Raw genomic sequence first — 17,211 nt, 5'->3', positions numbered from 1 at the left:
GACAGACGATTATCACGTCACCAAAAGTGACACTTAGAAAAATCCAGCTATTGAATTGCCCTAAAAATTTTAGTAGAAAATAGACAATCATATAAAATTATTTCTATAAGAATCAAGTTAATTGGATATCTGAATTTAAAAATATAAAATTCACAAACAAACTATGAAAAAATTAGATCAAATGTAAATATCGCATGAATAATTTTAGATACATGAAACCAATACAAATTGTCATGATCAAAAAGAGACACCAAAAATCACCACGAAACAACAAAAGCAATCGACACGAAAAAAACTTACTAAAATTTAATCTTTATAGCATATATGAGTTCACATGATGTATATGAAAGCATCTTTAAAAGGTTCCATTGTGAAACCTAATTTTTCATCTATCTCTCTCTCTCTAAAAACCCCCCAGCAGAGCACTGGCATATTACTTGGTGCTACAGTGCTGAGCCTCTTTCTTTTAGAAGCCAGGCGATGGGAACAGTAGGCGCCGTACACGGCTCGGTCACCGTCCACATGGGCTGCTCTCCTGCCTTTTGCGCGCTCGCGTGGACCTCCAAGCGGCCTCATGGGCTAACCTCCGCGTGCTGCCCACTTGGACCAAGTCTCTCACCATGGACACCGATTCCACAAGCTAACCAGCCACACGGATCTCCCCAAAAAAAAAAAAAAAAAAAAAAAAACTAACCAGCCGCACGTACAATTGACTAGATAGAACCACAAGTGCCAGCCAACCAACAATGAGCCATCACAGTGACTTTCCTCTTTTTCTTTTTCTTTTCCTTTTATTCCATAGCTCAGACGCATGTAAGTATCATATAACAAAAACTTTCACAACATCATATGATGCTCCATACCATAGATCATATCACATGACACAATCCTTCTCTATCACACCATAGCCACTCGTACAACTCTCGTGTACGTATCATGCAATGGTGTGATTATTTTCACGTACATCACTCCCTGGCTCAAATGTCCCATATGACATCTTGATCGTCTTAATCTCAGTTTCTTTCTAGATCCAGTCCCGATCCTGTTACCGATCATATCCGCCCTCAAGACGACACCTGCACATGAACAAAAACCAACAACTCCTTCTGAGCAAAAGTTTCACAAATTTGACTTATATTATCTGCACAACACCACTCGTACAAGTATGTTACACATATAAAAAACACAAATACTACTATGCTACCATAAGCATCATCATCACATACATATTAACCCACGCACATCTTCTATAACTATACTACCACGAGCATATCAAGCACAACTTCGCATGCACATTATCAATGTCATCATCACATGGAATGATAAATCACTTTGCGCTTTTGCGAAATTCATAATTACGTCAATTACGTATTTGCCAATTTTTCAGCACATGATCTTACAAAATGCTTAACGTAAGTCTATCCTATCCTATTTAACAAAGGAAAGAAAATGGTGAATGGTGCTGATGGTAAATACATAAGTAAAGAAAAATATCATACAAGTAGTGTCATAATGTGATAGTTATATATACACATGAAAAACCAAATTGACTGAAATTCTAGCCTAATATCTCCCAACTCTAGGGCGACCTCACATAATGTGCCTGGCTTGGGCGCCTTCGCCCATCCCTCACGTGTGTCGCAGAGTATAGTACATGAGTGCGTCACGAGGGACCGTATTCCGGTTAGGCCGCGCTGGTCGCTGGAGGAGAAGGGTCGTGTAGCCAACTGGGTGGGTGCTAGAGGTGTGCCGTCTAACTGAGACATGTTGAGGTTGCAACTGCGAGCAAGTTGTGTGCTTGCAAATCCGCAACCTGGAGTAAGTTACGTGGAATCATACTCGAAGTCATGAAAATAATGAACACTGGTATTTTATCTGAACCTTTATCTGCTAGATTGCGTTTTATTTTTATTTGTACACTCCTTACGTTACGTTTCGTGAACGAAGTTGCAGCAGTTGGTTTGGGCCTTGCATCGCATTGGGTATCGCCGTAGTCTGTGTATTGATTGGATTGGGTAAGGTAACCACGGGCCTAAGAGAAAGCATACATGTTCTGTTGGGCTTTTGAAGGCCACACTTGTGCAAAGTTACTGTCACGTAGCTCGAGCAGCACGGCATCCCGAACACACGGCCGCGACGGTGCCACTTGCTGCTGGCCTTATCTGGCGGAAAGCGACGGGGCCGAGCCCTCCGGCCGCCACGCATCGACGCCGGCGACATCAGCATCTTGGACGAACCTTGCCTTGCGTCCACGAATATTGCCGCGACGGCGATGGAAATTGAGCTCGCCGACGAGAGAAATGGAATGGCTCCATTTTTCGTGATCCAGAGCGCATCTCGGCCGTCCTCGGTGTGTTGTTAGTATGGTATCTTATAATTATTCTATTTTGATGGATGAGATAAACTGTAATTTCGTTACTTTATGGTAATGAAATTCGGAGAGGACTTGTTCAGAAAAGAAGAAAAAAAAGCACGTCTCGCCCGTCCACAAATGAAGCGCGTCCAAGTTCTGTGGAGGCGCGGGCCCCGCGGTGCTTATCCGGAACGCTGCTGCTGTGTGACTGCAGTTGCACCGGCAATGCCCAAACGCTCGCCATGATCGTGATCAGTGAACGCAAACGTCAGTCCACATCTGTCTTCTTCGACCAAAGCCCACAAAGGCTTTGATCGTACGTGTTGTATGAAGGATGGTATGTGTTGGAGTACGGGTCTGGTGTTGCATGCCACAGAAAATTCCCACCAACCATTTCATTTCATTCTGTTTGGGCACCAAACTACCCCGAGTCTTTAGAACCAAGCAATGTTCTTTTCCCAGAAGAAAACTTGCATATTTGCAGAGCAAGGTTTAGCCACAATTTATAAGATGTTTTTGTCAAAATTCGATTTAAAACATTTTTCATATGCTTCTTTTCAAGGCAAAAAGAAAAGAAAAGAAAAACATGAAGAGGTCCGGCATGGATGATGGATGGATGGATTAGAGCTCAGCTGGGCGCCGTCCCGACGGATCTAGTCTAGGTTTCCGTTAAGCGAGCTCCTGACTCGCTACTCCACTGACATGTGGGTCCCCTTCGTCCATCCCGCGGGGCGGGGAGAAGACCACGGACGGCGAGATCTCCCCGTCCGGCTACCCCCCACAAGAAATCAGATGCGCTCCATGTACTCACTCCGTTCCCGCTCCGTCTCTCTGCAAACTGGCCCCACTTCACAACACTCCATTGGTCTACCGCTCAGGTGCGTGCACGTACCATTTTCACATTATAGTTGGAGGGCACATCGCCGAGCTGCTTAATAGGCACCGTCTCTCTCTCCCCCTTCTCCGTCACCGCACGCCCCCATCCCGACGCCGCCGCCGCCAAACCCCAACCCAGCCGAGCCCGCCTCGTCCTCCTCCTCCCTATCCCCCCTCATCGGCAGCGAGGCGAGCCGCGGGCGATCCGGGCGGCGAGGGGCGCGCGCGGCCGGGGAGAGATGGCGTCGGAGGACGTGGTGGGGAAGAGCAGGGGCGACACGGCCGTGACCACCATCGTCAACCTGGCGGAGGAGGCCAAGCTCGCGCGCGAGGGGGTCAAGGGGCCCGGCCACCAGGTCCTCACCATCTGCAAGTCGCTCGTCGCTGGCGGCGTCGCGGGTGGAGTGTGAGTTCAATCCCCGCTCTAATTCTCTTCCTTATCCTCCTCCATCTCGTCGTTGTCTTGGGGTTGAATTTGCCTTCATGTGTGCCAGTCAGTGTGTCTGGGTGGCTACCGGATTGGATTCAGTTTTGTTAGGTCTTGTTAAGTAGGTGTTTGATCCGTGCTCGAGTCGTGCGGGTCGTGGCTTAGGGAACTGAGGGTTTTCGTGCCGGTTGGTTCCGTGATTGTCGCGGGCGGCTTCAACGTGCGTGTGATCTGTGTTGGATTCGAGGAGCTTAAACCCTACACGCCAGCCACTCGGATCTCGTTTCGTTCACTCGTCACTTGATCCTATTCGCTGGGAAACCACGCGGAAAAGCACATTTGCCATCCGTATCGTGCCATGGTGTAGACTGGTTGTTCGGATTTTTACCCCCAACGTCTTATGAGTTAGTTTTCTCTATTGATCTAAACCATTTTCCTGAGGACACTTGATTTCTTGGTGATCTATTATTACTGTTCAGACCATTCCCACTGGGAAAAATTTTAGGTGCATATGAGTGTTTGACAGTTGCCATAATGGTGGACGAGCTAATATTGGCTTGGTCAACCTGTGAGCGTAAAATCACTAAATCACTTTTGCAGTTTGTTCCTTTTCAGTATTGTTATTAACTTGCTTGTAATAATCTAGTTTTATGCAAACAGAGTTTGTCTAATTGTAGTTAGATTTGTGATAAATGTCTAACATTCTGGACATATTGATGTGTCTATTTGGTTTGATCAGTAGCTGACAAATCCACCTCAAAAGGACTGATTCACCACAGATTTTATTCATTTCAATTTACCTATTGATGGTGGTATCCAATTACTTTTCATTTTATGATTTTATTTCGATGCATTAAGTATTTTTTAGTATTGTGGTTTTTCATATAGTCATATGCCATCATTGACATCATCTAAACCTGAACCACTAAATGCCTACCAGTGTTTACTTTATGTGACATGTTTGGTTGGTAGAAGACTATGGCCACTTGATCTTGTCTTCCTATGTTAGGAGTAGCTAAAATATGTTGTTATAGTCAGCTGAAATCGGATCTTAAACTATTTTGCTATTTTATTTGTTTAGGTCATTTTCGAACAAAGCAGACTCCAAACACACATGTAGATTATGAATATCTTAATAAGGACATATTGATGGAAGACGTTTGCCTGGGGTCAATTATTGGTACGTATTTGTGGTTCTGAATCGGTTTATTTTTTCACTTTACACAGGTCACGTACTGCTGTTGCTCCGCTTGAACGATTGAAAATCTTGCTTCAGGTGAATTTCTTGTGTACTTAATTTTCTGTTACTAGTAACTTGTTAGTGTCATGAATATTAAATAATGGGGTTAGGTAATTCTCGTATATTCTTCTTCTTTACTGTAGCACTAATATATGCACAACCCGAATTGTGCACTCCTTTACAAATCAGGATCGCATGGCTCGAATCACTGTGTGGTGGTTCATTTATGAATCAAAGGACTTAAAAACATGGGTTGTAAGGGAGTTGCACAAGTGGTTGTACGTGAAGTATTTCCCTGCTTAATATTGTAATAGCATTTTATTTTGGTAAGTTCAACACGTGCTAGTGTTATTTAATACTAATTGACATGGACATAGGATGCAAATTAAATCTCCACCATGTCAATGTATCTTATATGCTCTATCTTTTGGAATTGCAAGACCTTGTTTAATGTTTGCTAAAGTTGCCCATGTGTTCATGCAGTTTGTATATATATGTTGGGTGTGTATAAATTGTGTGGATTTGACCTCTCACTCAATTTACATTGATTATGCAGGTTCAAAATCCTCACAGCATCAAGTACAATGGTACAGTTCAAGGTCTTAAGCATATATGGCGAACCGAGGGCCTCCGTGGACTTTTCAAGGGCAATGGTACCAATTGTGCAAGGATTGTTCCAAATTCTGCCGTGAAGTTTTTTAGCTATGAGCAGGCATCAAAGTATGTTCTTGTTCACGATTATTCTTGACTTATATTTTCGGATGCTGCTGCCACCTACCTGGTATTTGTAGTTTGCAGACCTTTTCTCTGTTGCATGATCAGACTGTTTTGTCCTGAAATTGGTTAGAATCATTTTCTTTGTACCCTACTGTTCATATGTTCTAAATGTCATGCAAAGCAATATTAATATGTTCTTGCATTTCTCTATCTTTTTTTACAGGGGAATTTTGTGGTTTTACCGTCAACAGACCGGGGATGGTATGCCTTCTGCTATATCTTAATGCACAGATTAGTTTTCCTGCATACTCATTTATTTCCAAGTGGAGATTTTTCTTCATGTTCCTGTGCAGACCTTTGATTCTTGTGTCATGTGTATCCAATGACAGCTCTACTGGCTTCAACGGTTTTGTGAGAAACAAAATTTGGAAGAGATCTTGACTTTGTAAAAAATTGGCTAATTTATCTAACAATATTGATGATAGGTTCTGTCAGTTTTTAACTCCAACATAGAGTACTGCCATTCCAAAGATTTTTTTTTATGACCAAATTTTGTAGCCAAGTCTTTAGTTGGAATTTGTAACAATGGTATAGAAAACTTGTGTTTTTCAGATATATGTATGTTTTCTTAGTTTTGATCAACTCCAAATTAGTAGATTCTCCTGTTGCATAGGAGTTAGGTTTTACATAAGTCCTACTTCTAAGCACTGTTTACGCTTGCCACGAATGCTTTTGAGAACAATGGGTATTTTTAGAACAATGGATTTAGGAAATGGGAGTATCCCTAATGCAGGAATTGGGAGTTCTATTGAATGCCTTGTACGCATCTACAAAATTTCATTTATTAACTTATGGCCTTCTACGAATCTTTCATCTGTTGCCCAACTCAGTCATTCTTGCCATGGCTTAAGGCTGAAAACATTATGTAACTTGTTTTTGCACCAACTTTAGCCTGAAAGTGGCTTGCTCTTTCTTGATCAACTCGTCAAATATGTAGCTAAAAGTCTTTTCAAAGCCCCTCGCAATAAATATGTAAATTCAGCATATATACAGGGGAAAACATCTAGAACACTAGCAGCATCTCACCACATATCTTTTGCTAGTTTGCTCAGTTCACAAAGCACTATACATCCATACCATGCCCAAAACATGGTGTTGAATGTTCAGTTTGGTGATACGTATTGCAACTCCCCAAGACACAACATACTTACTATTTGCCATGTATTGACATTCAGAGATTACACACAATTTAAAAGTTTCTGCTCTAAGATTAATGTCACTCACAATGATTTCACCATTGCAAATTGCATTGCCCTTTTAATGCAAAGTTATTTCTTAAATGCATGAGCTACAAATTAAATAATTGGTTTCGTGGTAAAAGTTTCTGAATTCAACACTTCTATGTTGCACAGAGGATGCTCAGCTTACTCCACTCTTGCGCCTTGGAGCTGGAGCCTGTGCTGGTATCATAGCCATGTCTGCTACGTACCCAATGGATATGGTTAGGGGTAGGATTACTGTTCAGGTACTGTATGGTTTTCATTGCTTTCAAGAACCACGAGGACCTTAATAGCTATCTATAAGCTGCTATGAACTTATATTTCATTTCTTTTGCTATTTTGTTGACTGTGGAATCACATTTGCAGACAGACAAGTCTCCCTACCAGTACCGTGGTATGTTTCATGCACTGGGTACAGTCTACCGCGAAGAGGGCTTCCGTGCTCTGTACAGAGGGTGGCTTCCATCTGTAATCGGAGTTGTAGGTTCCTTGTAATTATTTTAGCTTTTCTGTTACACTCTTGTGCCTTGGACCTTCCTTATGAGTGCTTACCACTTTATGCTTTGTTATCTTCATGCAGGTTCCATATGTTGGCCTCAACTTTGCAGTATATGAGTCCCTGAAAGACTGGCTTCTCCAGACAAATCCCATTGGACTTGCAAATGATAACGAGTTGCATGTGGCTACAAGGCTTGGATGTGGAGCTGTGGCTGGAACTATTGGCCAGACTGTTGCATACCCTCTTGATGTCATCAGGAGAAGAATGCAGATGGTTGGTTGGAACCATGCTGATTCTATTGTTACTGGACAAGGCAAAGAGGCACTCCAGTACAATGGTATGATTGATGCATTCAGGAAAACTGTTCGTCATGAAGGCTATGGTGCTCTGTACAAGGGTCTTGTGCCAAATTCAGTGAAGGTAATCTTTCTATTGTAAATTTCAAATTTCTTTCACCAAAAAAAAAAAAAAATCAGTTTGAGTTTGCTGAACATTGTTTGAACTTTAACCTTGAGGAAGTTGTTAATACAATTGTCTCCTTGCGTTGTGCTTCAGGTGGTGCCCTCCATTGCCATTGCATTTGTCACGTACGAGGTTGTGAAGGATGTGTTAGGAGTAGAGATGAGGATATCAGACTGAAGAATTGGTGTTATCAACTGCTATTTTTGTAGGTGTTGAGTTCTGTTTTTGTAGGCAGGGCGAGTAGAAGGATATGACTGCGGCTCCATTCAGCGTAAGGAGGCCCTCTCAGCCCATGTTGATATATCCTACTACTGGCTTCAGGTCCTAAATTGTTGCTGGATCATGGATAAATAATAAGTTGGCTGTAAAGCTTTAAGCATTTGCCTTACTCAAAGTCTATTCGATGTTGATGTATCGAGATTGAACTTAAAGCGATATTGTGTGCTGCTTATAGTTGATTATAATCGTTTTCTTTGTCCCCGTTGCCTTTGAAGCGGCTGCTGATGACACGAGTGTTTTCAATCTATGTGCCAATTCAAATGTTTGGTTATTCTTGTGTCCTGTCAGTGTTGTCCGTCTATGCATGCATTTCCTTGATTCCTTTTGCCTGCCCGTCCTATTCTTTTTTTTTTGTTTACCAGTGAAATCGTGCAAGATTCGTCTGCCACACTTCACCTAGGTGCTGTGTTTCTATTCTTTAAACATGAGCTGACATTGGTAAAGCAATTTCGCGCAAGCAATGGTCTAGTGAACAAAAAATGTTTATCGAAATACATCCCTGAATCATTCTCGTTCGTAAGCTAGTTCGGAGTCTGAAGCGTGACCCACGCTGGACGTGCGCCGCCGCGATGGCGGAACCACGGCCGAGTTCAGCTGACCGTCGGAGTTTATCCTGCCTTGCGATCTGCGGCGGCCTCACCGCGCCCATCGACTGGACTTCACGGCGGCGGGCCTGCATCCAGCGCGCACCACTCTTATAGCCTCATCATTCGTGCACTCTACCGCAACTATGAAGATGAAGTCAAGGAGCAGTAGGAGCGTTATCGGATGAGATACGGACGGATATAGTTTATTTTATATTTTATTTTTATTTTTATTTTTTTAAACTGCAGTCGGATACGGATAGTATCGAATAATTATTTCTTTATCCTATATTATATCTTATATATATTTTTTAAATTAGTTTATATCCCTATACAGCATATTAAATAATATAGGGATACAATCAAAATGAGTATAGAGAAAATGATCGGTAATATGTGAAAGCACGAGTATTTAATATTATTTATCTACAGATATATGATAATCTACTTATATATTATTATATTTTTAAATGAAATCATAATAAGTTTTCTTATAACACGTAATATTCAAATATTTTGGACAGATATCAGTCATCATGTATCCTATCTTATAATTTTTTCAAATTCAAAGCTGAATACGGATTCCAATTATCTCATATTTATTTCAATCCCCTTCCGACGATTAGAAAATATCCGTCTCATTTACACCTAGAAGCAGCCTCATTTACACCCTAGAAGCAGCATGGACAGAAAGCTTGCCTGCAAGCCTGGAAGTGACCTTGCCATCCAGCTAGCGCGGCGACGCCTTCCTGCTGCTGGTCCGGTCCGGCAGCGACCGCGTCGTGCCGCAGCTCGACACGACAGCGCGTCGGCGACCGGCAGCATCGCGCCGAAGCTACTGCCGTTCTTGTCTCCGCACGGCGAGTTGCCGTCGCTGCTGGAGTCGGAGGCCTTGTCTCTGTTGATCTGCAAGATCGCCGCCCTTGTCCTCTCCTTCTCCATGACCCTGTACGCGTACATCCGGAACGGCATGTCGGAGACGCGCGGCGGCGTGTTCCCCTGCCACGCCGGGAACCTCCTCAGCAGATTCGCTTCGATGTTGAGGTAGTCGATGTTGACAATAAACCTTGCCTGCCTAATATTAGTAATTTACTTTCCTTAGATTACTGGTTATGTTTAGGTAATTAGCCGTTGTGTGATCAGCCTGATTGGAGGCTACTTCTTCTTTCCATGTAATGTTCTATTTAAGCAAAGGAATAGACACAGAAAACGCTGCCAATTCAGCAACACCAAGACGAGATCGTGTGCATTGTGTTCGCGTGAGTTTTTTTTTTTGGCGTGTGTGTGTGTTGGCCGAGATCTCTCCGGCGACGTGCGCGTCGTTTCTCCGGCGAGATTCCAACAAGTGGCATCAAGAGCTACTAGTACCTACCTGGGACCATGGGAGACGGAAAGAAGGTCACCGACGGCACCTCGAAGGACGGTGTCGTGATCCAGCGAGTGATTCGTGAGGTGAGCAGCGGGAGTAGCTACCCCGTCCTCACCAAGACCAATTACTCCGATTGGGCGCTCCTGATGAAGGTCAAGCTGAGGGCCAGGGCTCTCTGGAGCGTGATCGAGGAGGGCGGCGCCGATCCGCAAGAGGAGATGATGGCGCTCGACGCCTTGTGCGGCGCGGTGCCACCAGAGATGGTGACGATGATCGCCAAGAAGGATACGGCGAAGGAGGCCTGGGACGCGATCGCAACCATGAGGATCGGCGACGATCGCGTGAAGAAATCGACGGCGCAGCAGCTGCGCCGGAAGTTCGATCTCGCCACGTTCGACGACGGCGAGACCGTCGAGGACTATGCGCTACGCCTGAAAAACATGGCGGCGCATCTCGCCACGCTGGGCGAGGAATTGAAGGATGCCGAGATCGTCGTGAAGATACTCCGCAGCCTGCCGCCCCGTTTCAAGCAGATCACGATCGCCATCAAGACACTGCTCGACGTGTCGACGATGTCGGTCGCCGATCTGACGGGCCGGCGGAAGGAGGCGGAGGAGGCGTTCGAGGAAGCGCCGGCGTCGCTACAGCACGAGGGAAAGCTGTACCTCACGGAGGAGGAATGGGACATGCGGCGGAAGAAGCGCGAGGCGGAGAACCACTCCGGCGGCAGCGCCAGAGGTGGCGGCGGCGCGAGCAGAGGAGGAGGAAGACGCGGGCGCAGTCGTGGGCGCGGTGGCTCGGGTGGGCCATCAAATTCAAACCGGCCCACTGGCGACGAATGCAGGTGCTGCGGGAAGATGGGCCACTGGGCCCGTGAGTGCCGGTCGAAGCCCAGAAGGGAGCAGGCCCACGTCGCGCAAGATGAAGAGGAGGCCTCACTCCTGCTCGTGAAGTCATCCCCAACCCTAACCTCAACACCGTCGCCGCAATCTACCAGCACATCGTCGGCCGGGTCGCCGGCACCTCCCCCATCGACGACCGCTCCACTTCCCAGAGTCGATCCGGTGTTGCAGGGAGCAGGCCAGGAGCATGGTAGCGACGGATCTGGGGCGACAGCGTCGGGATTGCACGCCCAGATCGAGATCAGGGAGGAGAAGGTGTTTGCCCACCTTGGAGAGGAGAAGGAGCGGGAGGCGGAAACCTGGGTCCTGGACACCGGCGCCACCAACCACATGTCCGGATCCAGGGCCGCCTTCTCAAAGCTGGACACGGCGGTGCTCGGCACCGTGCGGTTCGGCGACGACTCGGTGGCGCGGATCGAGGGCCAGGGTACCATTGCATTCGTGTGCAAGAACGGCGAGCTCCGGTCGTTCTCCAGGGTCTACTTCATCCCCCGGCTGATGATGAACATCGTCAGCATCGGCCAGCTCGACGAGGGCGGCTACAAGGTCGACATCGACGCCGGGGTGATGAGGATCCGGGAGCCCAGCGGCCAGTTACTGGCGAAGGTGACGCACGCGGCCAATCGGTTGTACGTGCTCCGCATCAAGATGGCAACGCCGTCGTGCCTGGCAGTGCGGGGACGCGGCGACGAGGCGGCGTGGCGCTGGCGCGAGCGCTTCACCCACGTCAACATGGCGGCACTGAGGAAGCTGGCGCGGGAGGAGCTGGTGCGCGGCCTGCCGGAGATCGGGCAGGTCGACCAGCTGTGCGAGGCTTGCCAGGCCGGCAAGCAGAGGCGTACCCTCTTCCCGGCGCAGGCGGAGTACCGTGCATGGCAGCGTCTCGAGCTGGTGCATGGTGACCTATGTGGCCCCATCTCGCCGGCGACGCCCTGAGGTAACAAGTACTTCCTGCTGATGGTGGATGATCTCAGCAGATACATGTGGGTAGCCGCGATTCCTTCAAAGGATCGTGCCGCGGCTGCCATCAAGGAGATTCAGGCGTGGGCGGAAGGCGAGTCCGGCGTCAAGCTCAAGGCGCTCCGGACTGACCGCGGAGGAGAGTTCACCGCTGCCGAGTTCGCGGAGTATTGCGTGGCTGAGGGCGTGCATCGTCAGCACACTGCGCACTACAGCCCACAGCAGAACGGCGTCGTCAAGCGTCGGAACGGCACGGTGGTGGCGATGGCGAGGAGTATGCTCAAGGCCAAGGGCCTACCTGGCTGGTTCTGGGGTGAGGCGGTGAGCACCGCCGTGTACGTGCTGAACCGGTGTCCGACGAAGAGCGTGGACGGGATGACACCGTTCGAGGCGTGGCACGGGAAGAAGCCGGCGGTGCACCACCTCAGGACATTCGGCTGCATCGCCTACGTCCGGAACACGACGCCGCACCTGAAGAAGCTCGACGACTGCGGCCGCAAGATGATCTTCATCGGCTACGAGCGCGGCTCCAAGGCGTACCGCGCCTACGACCCCATCATGAAGCGTGTCCACGTGACGCGTGATGTGGTGTTCGACGAGCAAGCCCAGTGGGACTGGGGCATCGGCGGCGACGACAGCGAGCCGAGTGGCGGCGATGATGTCTTCACGGTGGAGTACGCGACCACAAGCCAGGCCGCGCCAGAGGACGATGACGCCGTCAAGGCGCCCGGAGGAGGTGCGCTGGGAGAGCAGTCGCCGCTCCCCGGCGTGGGCGGTGGCGAACCGGAACCTGGTTCACCGGACGGCATCGACGATGACAACCTGGACGCCGATCACGATGACTGTGCGCCTCTCCGGTTCCGCAGCGTCAATGACATTATCGGGCCGGCCTCGCCACGTGGCTTAGCGCCGCGCGCATTGATGGTGGAGGAGCTGCACGTGGTGAGCGCCGACGAGCCTGCCTCATTCACCGAGGCAGAGTGCAGCCCCAGCTGGAGGAAGGCGATGATGGAGGAGATGGAGTCCATCGAGGAGAACGGCACATGGTGCCTCGCCGACCTCCCACCCGGCCGCAAGGCGATCGGGGTGAAGTGGGTGTTCAAGGTGAAGAGGGACGAGCACGGGGTGGTGTCCAAGCACAAGGCGCGCCTCGTGGTGAAGGGCTACACGCAGCGTCATGGCATCGACTACGACGAGGTGTTCGCGCCGGTGGCCAGGCTCGACTCAGTGCGCCTGCTCATCGCCCTCGCGGCGCACGAGGGGTGGGAGGTGCACCACATGGACGTCAAGTCGGCGTTCCTGAACGGTGACCTACAGGAGGAGGTCTACGTCGAGCAGCCGGCGGGCTTCATCATCGCCGGCAAGGAGCACAAGGTGCTCAAGCTGCGGAAGGCGCTGTACGGCCTGCATCAAGCCCCGCGCGCCTGGAACGCGAAGCTGGATGACACATTGTTGTCGCTCGGCTTCAGGAGGAGCCCGACAGAGCACGCCATCTACGTCAGGCGGAATGGCGATGCTCAACTGGTGGTCAGGGTCTATGTCGACGACCTTGTGATCACCGGCTCAAGCCCTGGCGACATAAGGGCGTTCAAGAAGGAGATGGCGGCCGCGTTCAAGATGAGTGACCTCGGCCTGCTTCACTACTACCTCGGCATTGAAGTGAAGCAGAGCGCGGGGGGGATCTCACTGAGTCAAGGCGCCTACGCCAGCAAGATCCTGGAGAGGAGCGGCATGGCCGGGTGCAATCCCTGCCAGGTGCCCATGGAGGCACGCCTGAAGCTAAGCAAGCTCAGTTCAAAGCCGCCGATCGACGCGACGGTGTACAGGAGCATCGTCGAGAGCCTGAGGTACCTGGTTAACACCCGCCCTGATCTAGCTTTCGCTGTTGGGTATGTTAGCCGGTTCTTGGAAGATCCACGGGAGGACCACCTTGCCGCCGTGAAGCACATCCTGCGCTATGTGGCAGGGACCCAGAATTGGGGGCTCTGGTTTGGCAGGAAGAAGGGAGATCAGGCGCTGTTGACAGGATTCAGCGATGCTGATTTTGCAGGAGATGTTGATGCAAGGAAAAGCACAACCGGGGTCATCTTCTTCTTGGCCAGCAGCCCAATTACCTGGCAGTCCACGAAGCAGAGAGTGGTGGCTCAATCCAGCTGCGAATCGGAGTATATCGCAGCAGCGAATGCGGCCTGTCAGGCACTATGGCTCGCTCGAGTGCTAGCAGAGGTGCAGGGGTCTGCGCCAAGCGTGCCATTGCTGAGGGTGGACAACAAGTCCGCCATTGCTTTAATCAAGAACCCGGTACTCTACGGACAGAGCAAACACATCGAGGTGAAGTATCATCTAGTCCGGGAGTCCGCTGAAAAAGGCCTGATCGAAGTGGAGTTCATCAGGAGCGAAGAGCAACTGAGTGACATTCTGACAAAGCCACTAGGCAGAGTCAAATTTCATGAGCTTCGCACAAAGATCGGCCTGATCCATATTGATAGCAAGCACGGCAAGGCTTAGGAGGAGATTGTTGACAATAAACCTTGCCTGCCTAATATTAGTGATTTACTTTCCTTAGATTACTAGCTATGTTTAGGTAATTAGCCGTTGTGTGATCGGCCTGATTGGAGACTATTTCTTCTTTCCATGTAATGTTCTATTTAAGCAAAGGAATAGACACAGAAAACGCTGCCAATTCAGCAGCACCAAAACGAGATCGTGTGCATTGTGTTCGCGTGAGTTTTTTTGGGCGTGTGTGTGTTGGCCGAGATCTCTCCGGCGACGTGCGCGTCGTTTCTCCGGCGAGATTCCAACAGTCGACCGGCGGCGTTGGCGCCGGCGCGTCGGGCTGGTCCGCCAGATTCATGACCAGGAACCGCTTGAAGTAGCGGAGGACGCGGCAGACGGACGCAAAGGCCGGCCGCTGCGCCGGGTTGGCGTGCCAGGACCGCTTGGTGGGGCTGGTGAGGTACTTGGGCGACTGGAACGGAAACAGCGGCAACTCGCCGGCGTGGAGGTTCTTGCTCATGTGCTCACCCTGCAGGTGATTGTCCTCGAACGGGATCTTGCCGGTCAACAGCTCGAAGCAGATCATCGAGAAGCTGTACACGTCGGCCTTCTCGGTGCACTTTGCCGCCGGCTCCCCGGAGCCCTCCTTCTCGAGCACCTCCGGCGCGTACCAAATGCAGGGGTTGCCATTGGCATTTGCATTTGCATTTGCCGATGCCCTCGGGCTGGGCTGGTGCTAGCAGCCGTCACGCCGGACTGGGCGAACCCGGCGACCTTGACGTGCAGGTGCGCATCGGCGTGCCGTGTCTTGACGAGCACGTTGGACGGATTCAGTTCCCCGTGGTAGATCTTCTTAGAGTGCAGGTACTCCATGCCGCGCGCTATCTGAGGCATGACGTCGACGACGATGACGAGCGGGAACGGTGTCCGCCGCTTGGAGGAGTTCACCTCCTTGACGTAGCTGCCAAGGTCCTTCCGTCCTTGCTCATGAGTTGGTCCATGAATAGGAAAAACTCCCACTTGTCCTCGTCGTGGAAGCAGTACCGGCAGTGCACGACGTTTGAGTGCGCCGCGGACGTAAGCAGCGCGACCTCGGCGCCCACCGCGTCGGCATCGGCGCCGACGAAATGCTTGACCGCGTACCGCGAAGGCCTCCCCCATCCACAGCACCTCCTTGTGGCTTCCCACGAGGCGCCTCCGCACGTGAAAGTCGCCGCCCAGGAGCATGGACGCCGGGTGCACCTTCCCCCGGTCAGCGAGCCGGTGATCGTGCCGCGTTAACGGCTCCGGCGACGCCGGGCTCTTCCTTTCCTCAAGCAGCTGGGAGAGGAGTCACCTATCCTCCTTCCACACCATATCCATCCTGGCGGGCCAGCGGCGATGTCCTGCGTGGCAAGATACCGCCCGCCGAGCCTCTGCCGGAACAGCCTAGACTCGAGCAGGAGCAACTCCCCGTTGTAGTCCTTGGCGAACAGCAGCCGCCTCCGTGTGAGTTCGTCAGGGTCGGATCCCGTCACCTCCAAGACAACCTCGACGGCCTCGAGCACGACGGAGACGCACCAGAGCAGGTTCTGCAGGTGGTGCTCGACGCAGTCGGCGCCGTGCGTGGCCGCGGCGGCGCGCGCCCACCTGTCCCGCGGCTCGATGCACTGGTGGACGAAGCCCTCGGCGTCACGAACGGCGCGGTGGAGCTCGCGGAGCGGTGCCCCTAGGGACTTCCACTTGGCCCCTGGCGCATCTATCGTACTCAACTATCTAGCCTAATGTCATTTCATATTATCACCAAGCAAATATCCAAAGGCAACCTTGCTGTCCAGAGGATAGGAGAGGAAAAACTAACATAGAGACACGCTCAAGTGCGTGGAGAAGAGAGGCTAGGAAGAGAACTGAGTGCCATGCTTTCTTCAGGGCAAACAAAAGCAAAAATAGAGTGACCCAAAACTAGAATCCTGACAAGGCCACCATGCACATGAAAAATGCTTCTTTTGGTGATTCGTTCATGAAAAACATTGGCATTTTCACACACCTCAGTGACAATGTAAAATAAAATAGTTTAATGACCATATCATACTTGACTACACTATAGAGTAACAAATTCCACCAGTTTCTTTTGTTGGGTCAATCAACACCTTATCATTTTTTCCACCAGGAACCACACTACAATCAAACTTCATGTGTAGTTCTTTTCCAGTTATTACCAATGCATACATGGTGCACCTATCTAGCAACAAAATTCACCCCTTGTCCGCATTTGGAATCGTTCCTTGCTTTCCCATAGTTCCCCTCGAGCAGTTGAGTATTACGTTATGTTATGTAATTTTCTTGCTTACCAAACAACACCTGAAGCTCGTAACATATAACACCCACAAACTCTCTAACAAATCTAGCGCAGAGTCAAGTCATGCACAAACATCGAACCTTAGGAGGGAGAAGGAGAAGGGGGAAGAAGGGAGAAGTACTTGGAGCGACGGCGATGAGTGACGGGCTCGGGGTTCTCAGCACGGTGGTGACGGCGACGACGGGCTTGGGGTTCTCGACGACGGCGATGACGGTGACGGGCGACGGGCTCAGGGGTGACAGAGATGGGCTCGCGAGGCGATGGCAACGGCGATGTGCTTAGAGGCGGTGACGGCGGTGGGCTCGGGGTTCTCGATGATGAGCTCGGGGTTCCTGACGATGGCGGTGACGACGACAACATCGATGGGCGCCGGGCTCGGGGGCGATGACGGCGATGGAGATTGGCTCGCAAGGCGACGACGACTGGCTC

At 50.2% G+C, this 17,211-nt stretch overlaps 1 protein-coding gene and 1 pseudogene across 1 annotated transcript; one reads left to right on the top strand and one right to left on the bottom strand.

The window, feature by feature from the left end:
* The first annotated feature begins 3,255 nt into the window (after positions 1 to 3,255).
* LOC133929503 (mitochondrial adenine nucleotide transporter ADNT1-like) lies at positions 3,256 to 8,318 on the top strand. The gene is made up of 8 exons (XM_062376278.1): positions 3,256 to 3,635; positions 4,884 to 4,932; positions 5,453 to 5,616; positions 5,837 to 5,874; positions 7,026 to 7,138; positions 7,260 to 7,373; positions 7,474 to 7,812; positions 7,948 to 8,318. The coding sequence occupies exons 1-8, from the start codon at positions 3,469 to 3,471 to the stop codon at positions 8,029 to 8,031; spliced, it is 1,068 nt and encodes a 355-aa protein (XP_062232262.1). The 5' UTR covers positions 3,256 to 3,468; the 3' UTR covers positions 8,032 to 8,318.
* Positions 8,319 to 9,447: 1,129 nt separating this feature from the next.
* LOC133928206 (uncharacterized) lies at positions 9,448 to 16,654 on the bottom strand (annotated as a pseudogene).
* Between the last annotated feature and the right edge of the window lie 557 nt (positions 16,655 to 17,211).

Source organism: Phragmites australis, chromosome 9 (genome assembly GCF_958298935.1).
Source record: "Phragmites australis chromosome 9, lpPhrAust1.1, whole genome shotgun sequence".
Classification (NCBI taxonomy): domain Eukaryota; kingdom Viridiplantae; phylum Streptophyta; class Magnoliopsida; order Poales; family Poaceae; genus Phragmites; species Phragmites australis.
The sequence above is the reverse complement of the archived record's forward strand: the minus strand, read 5'-3'. Positions and strand labels throughout refer to the sequence as shown.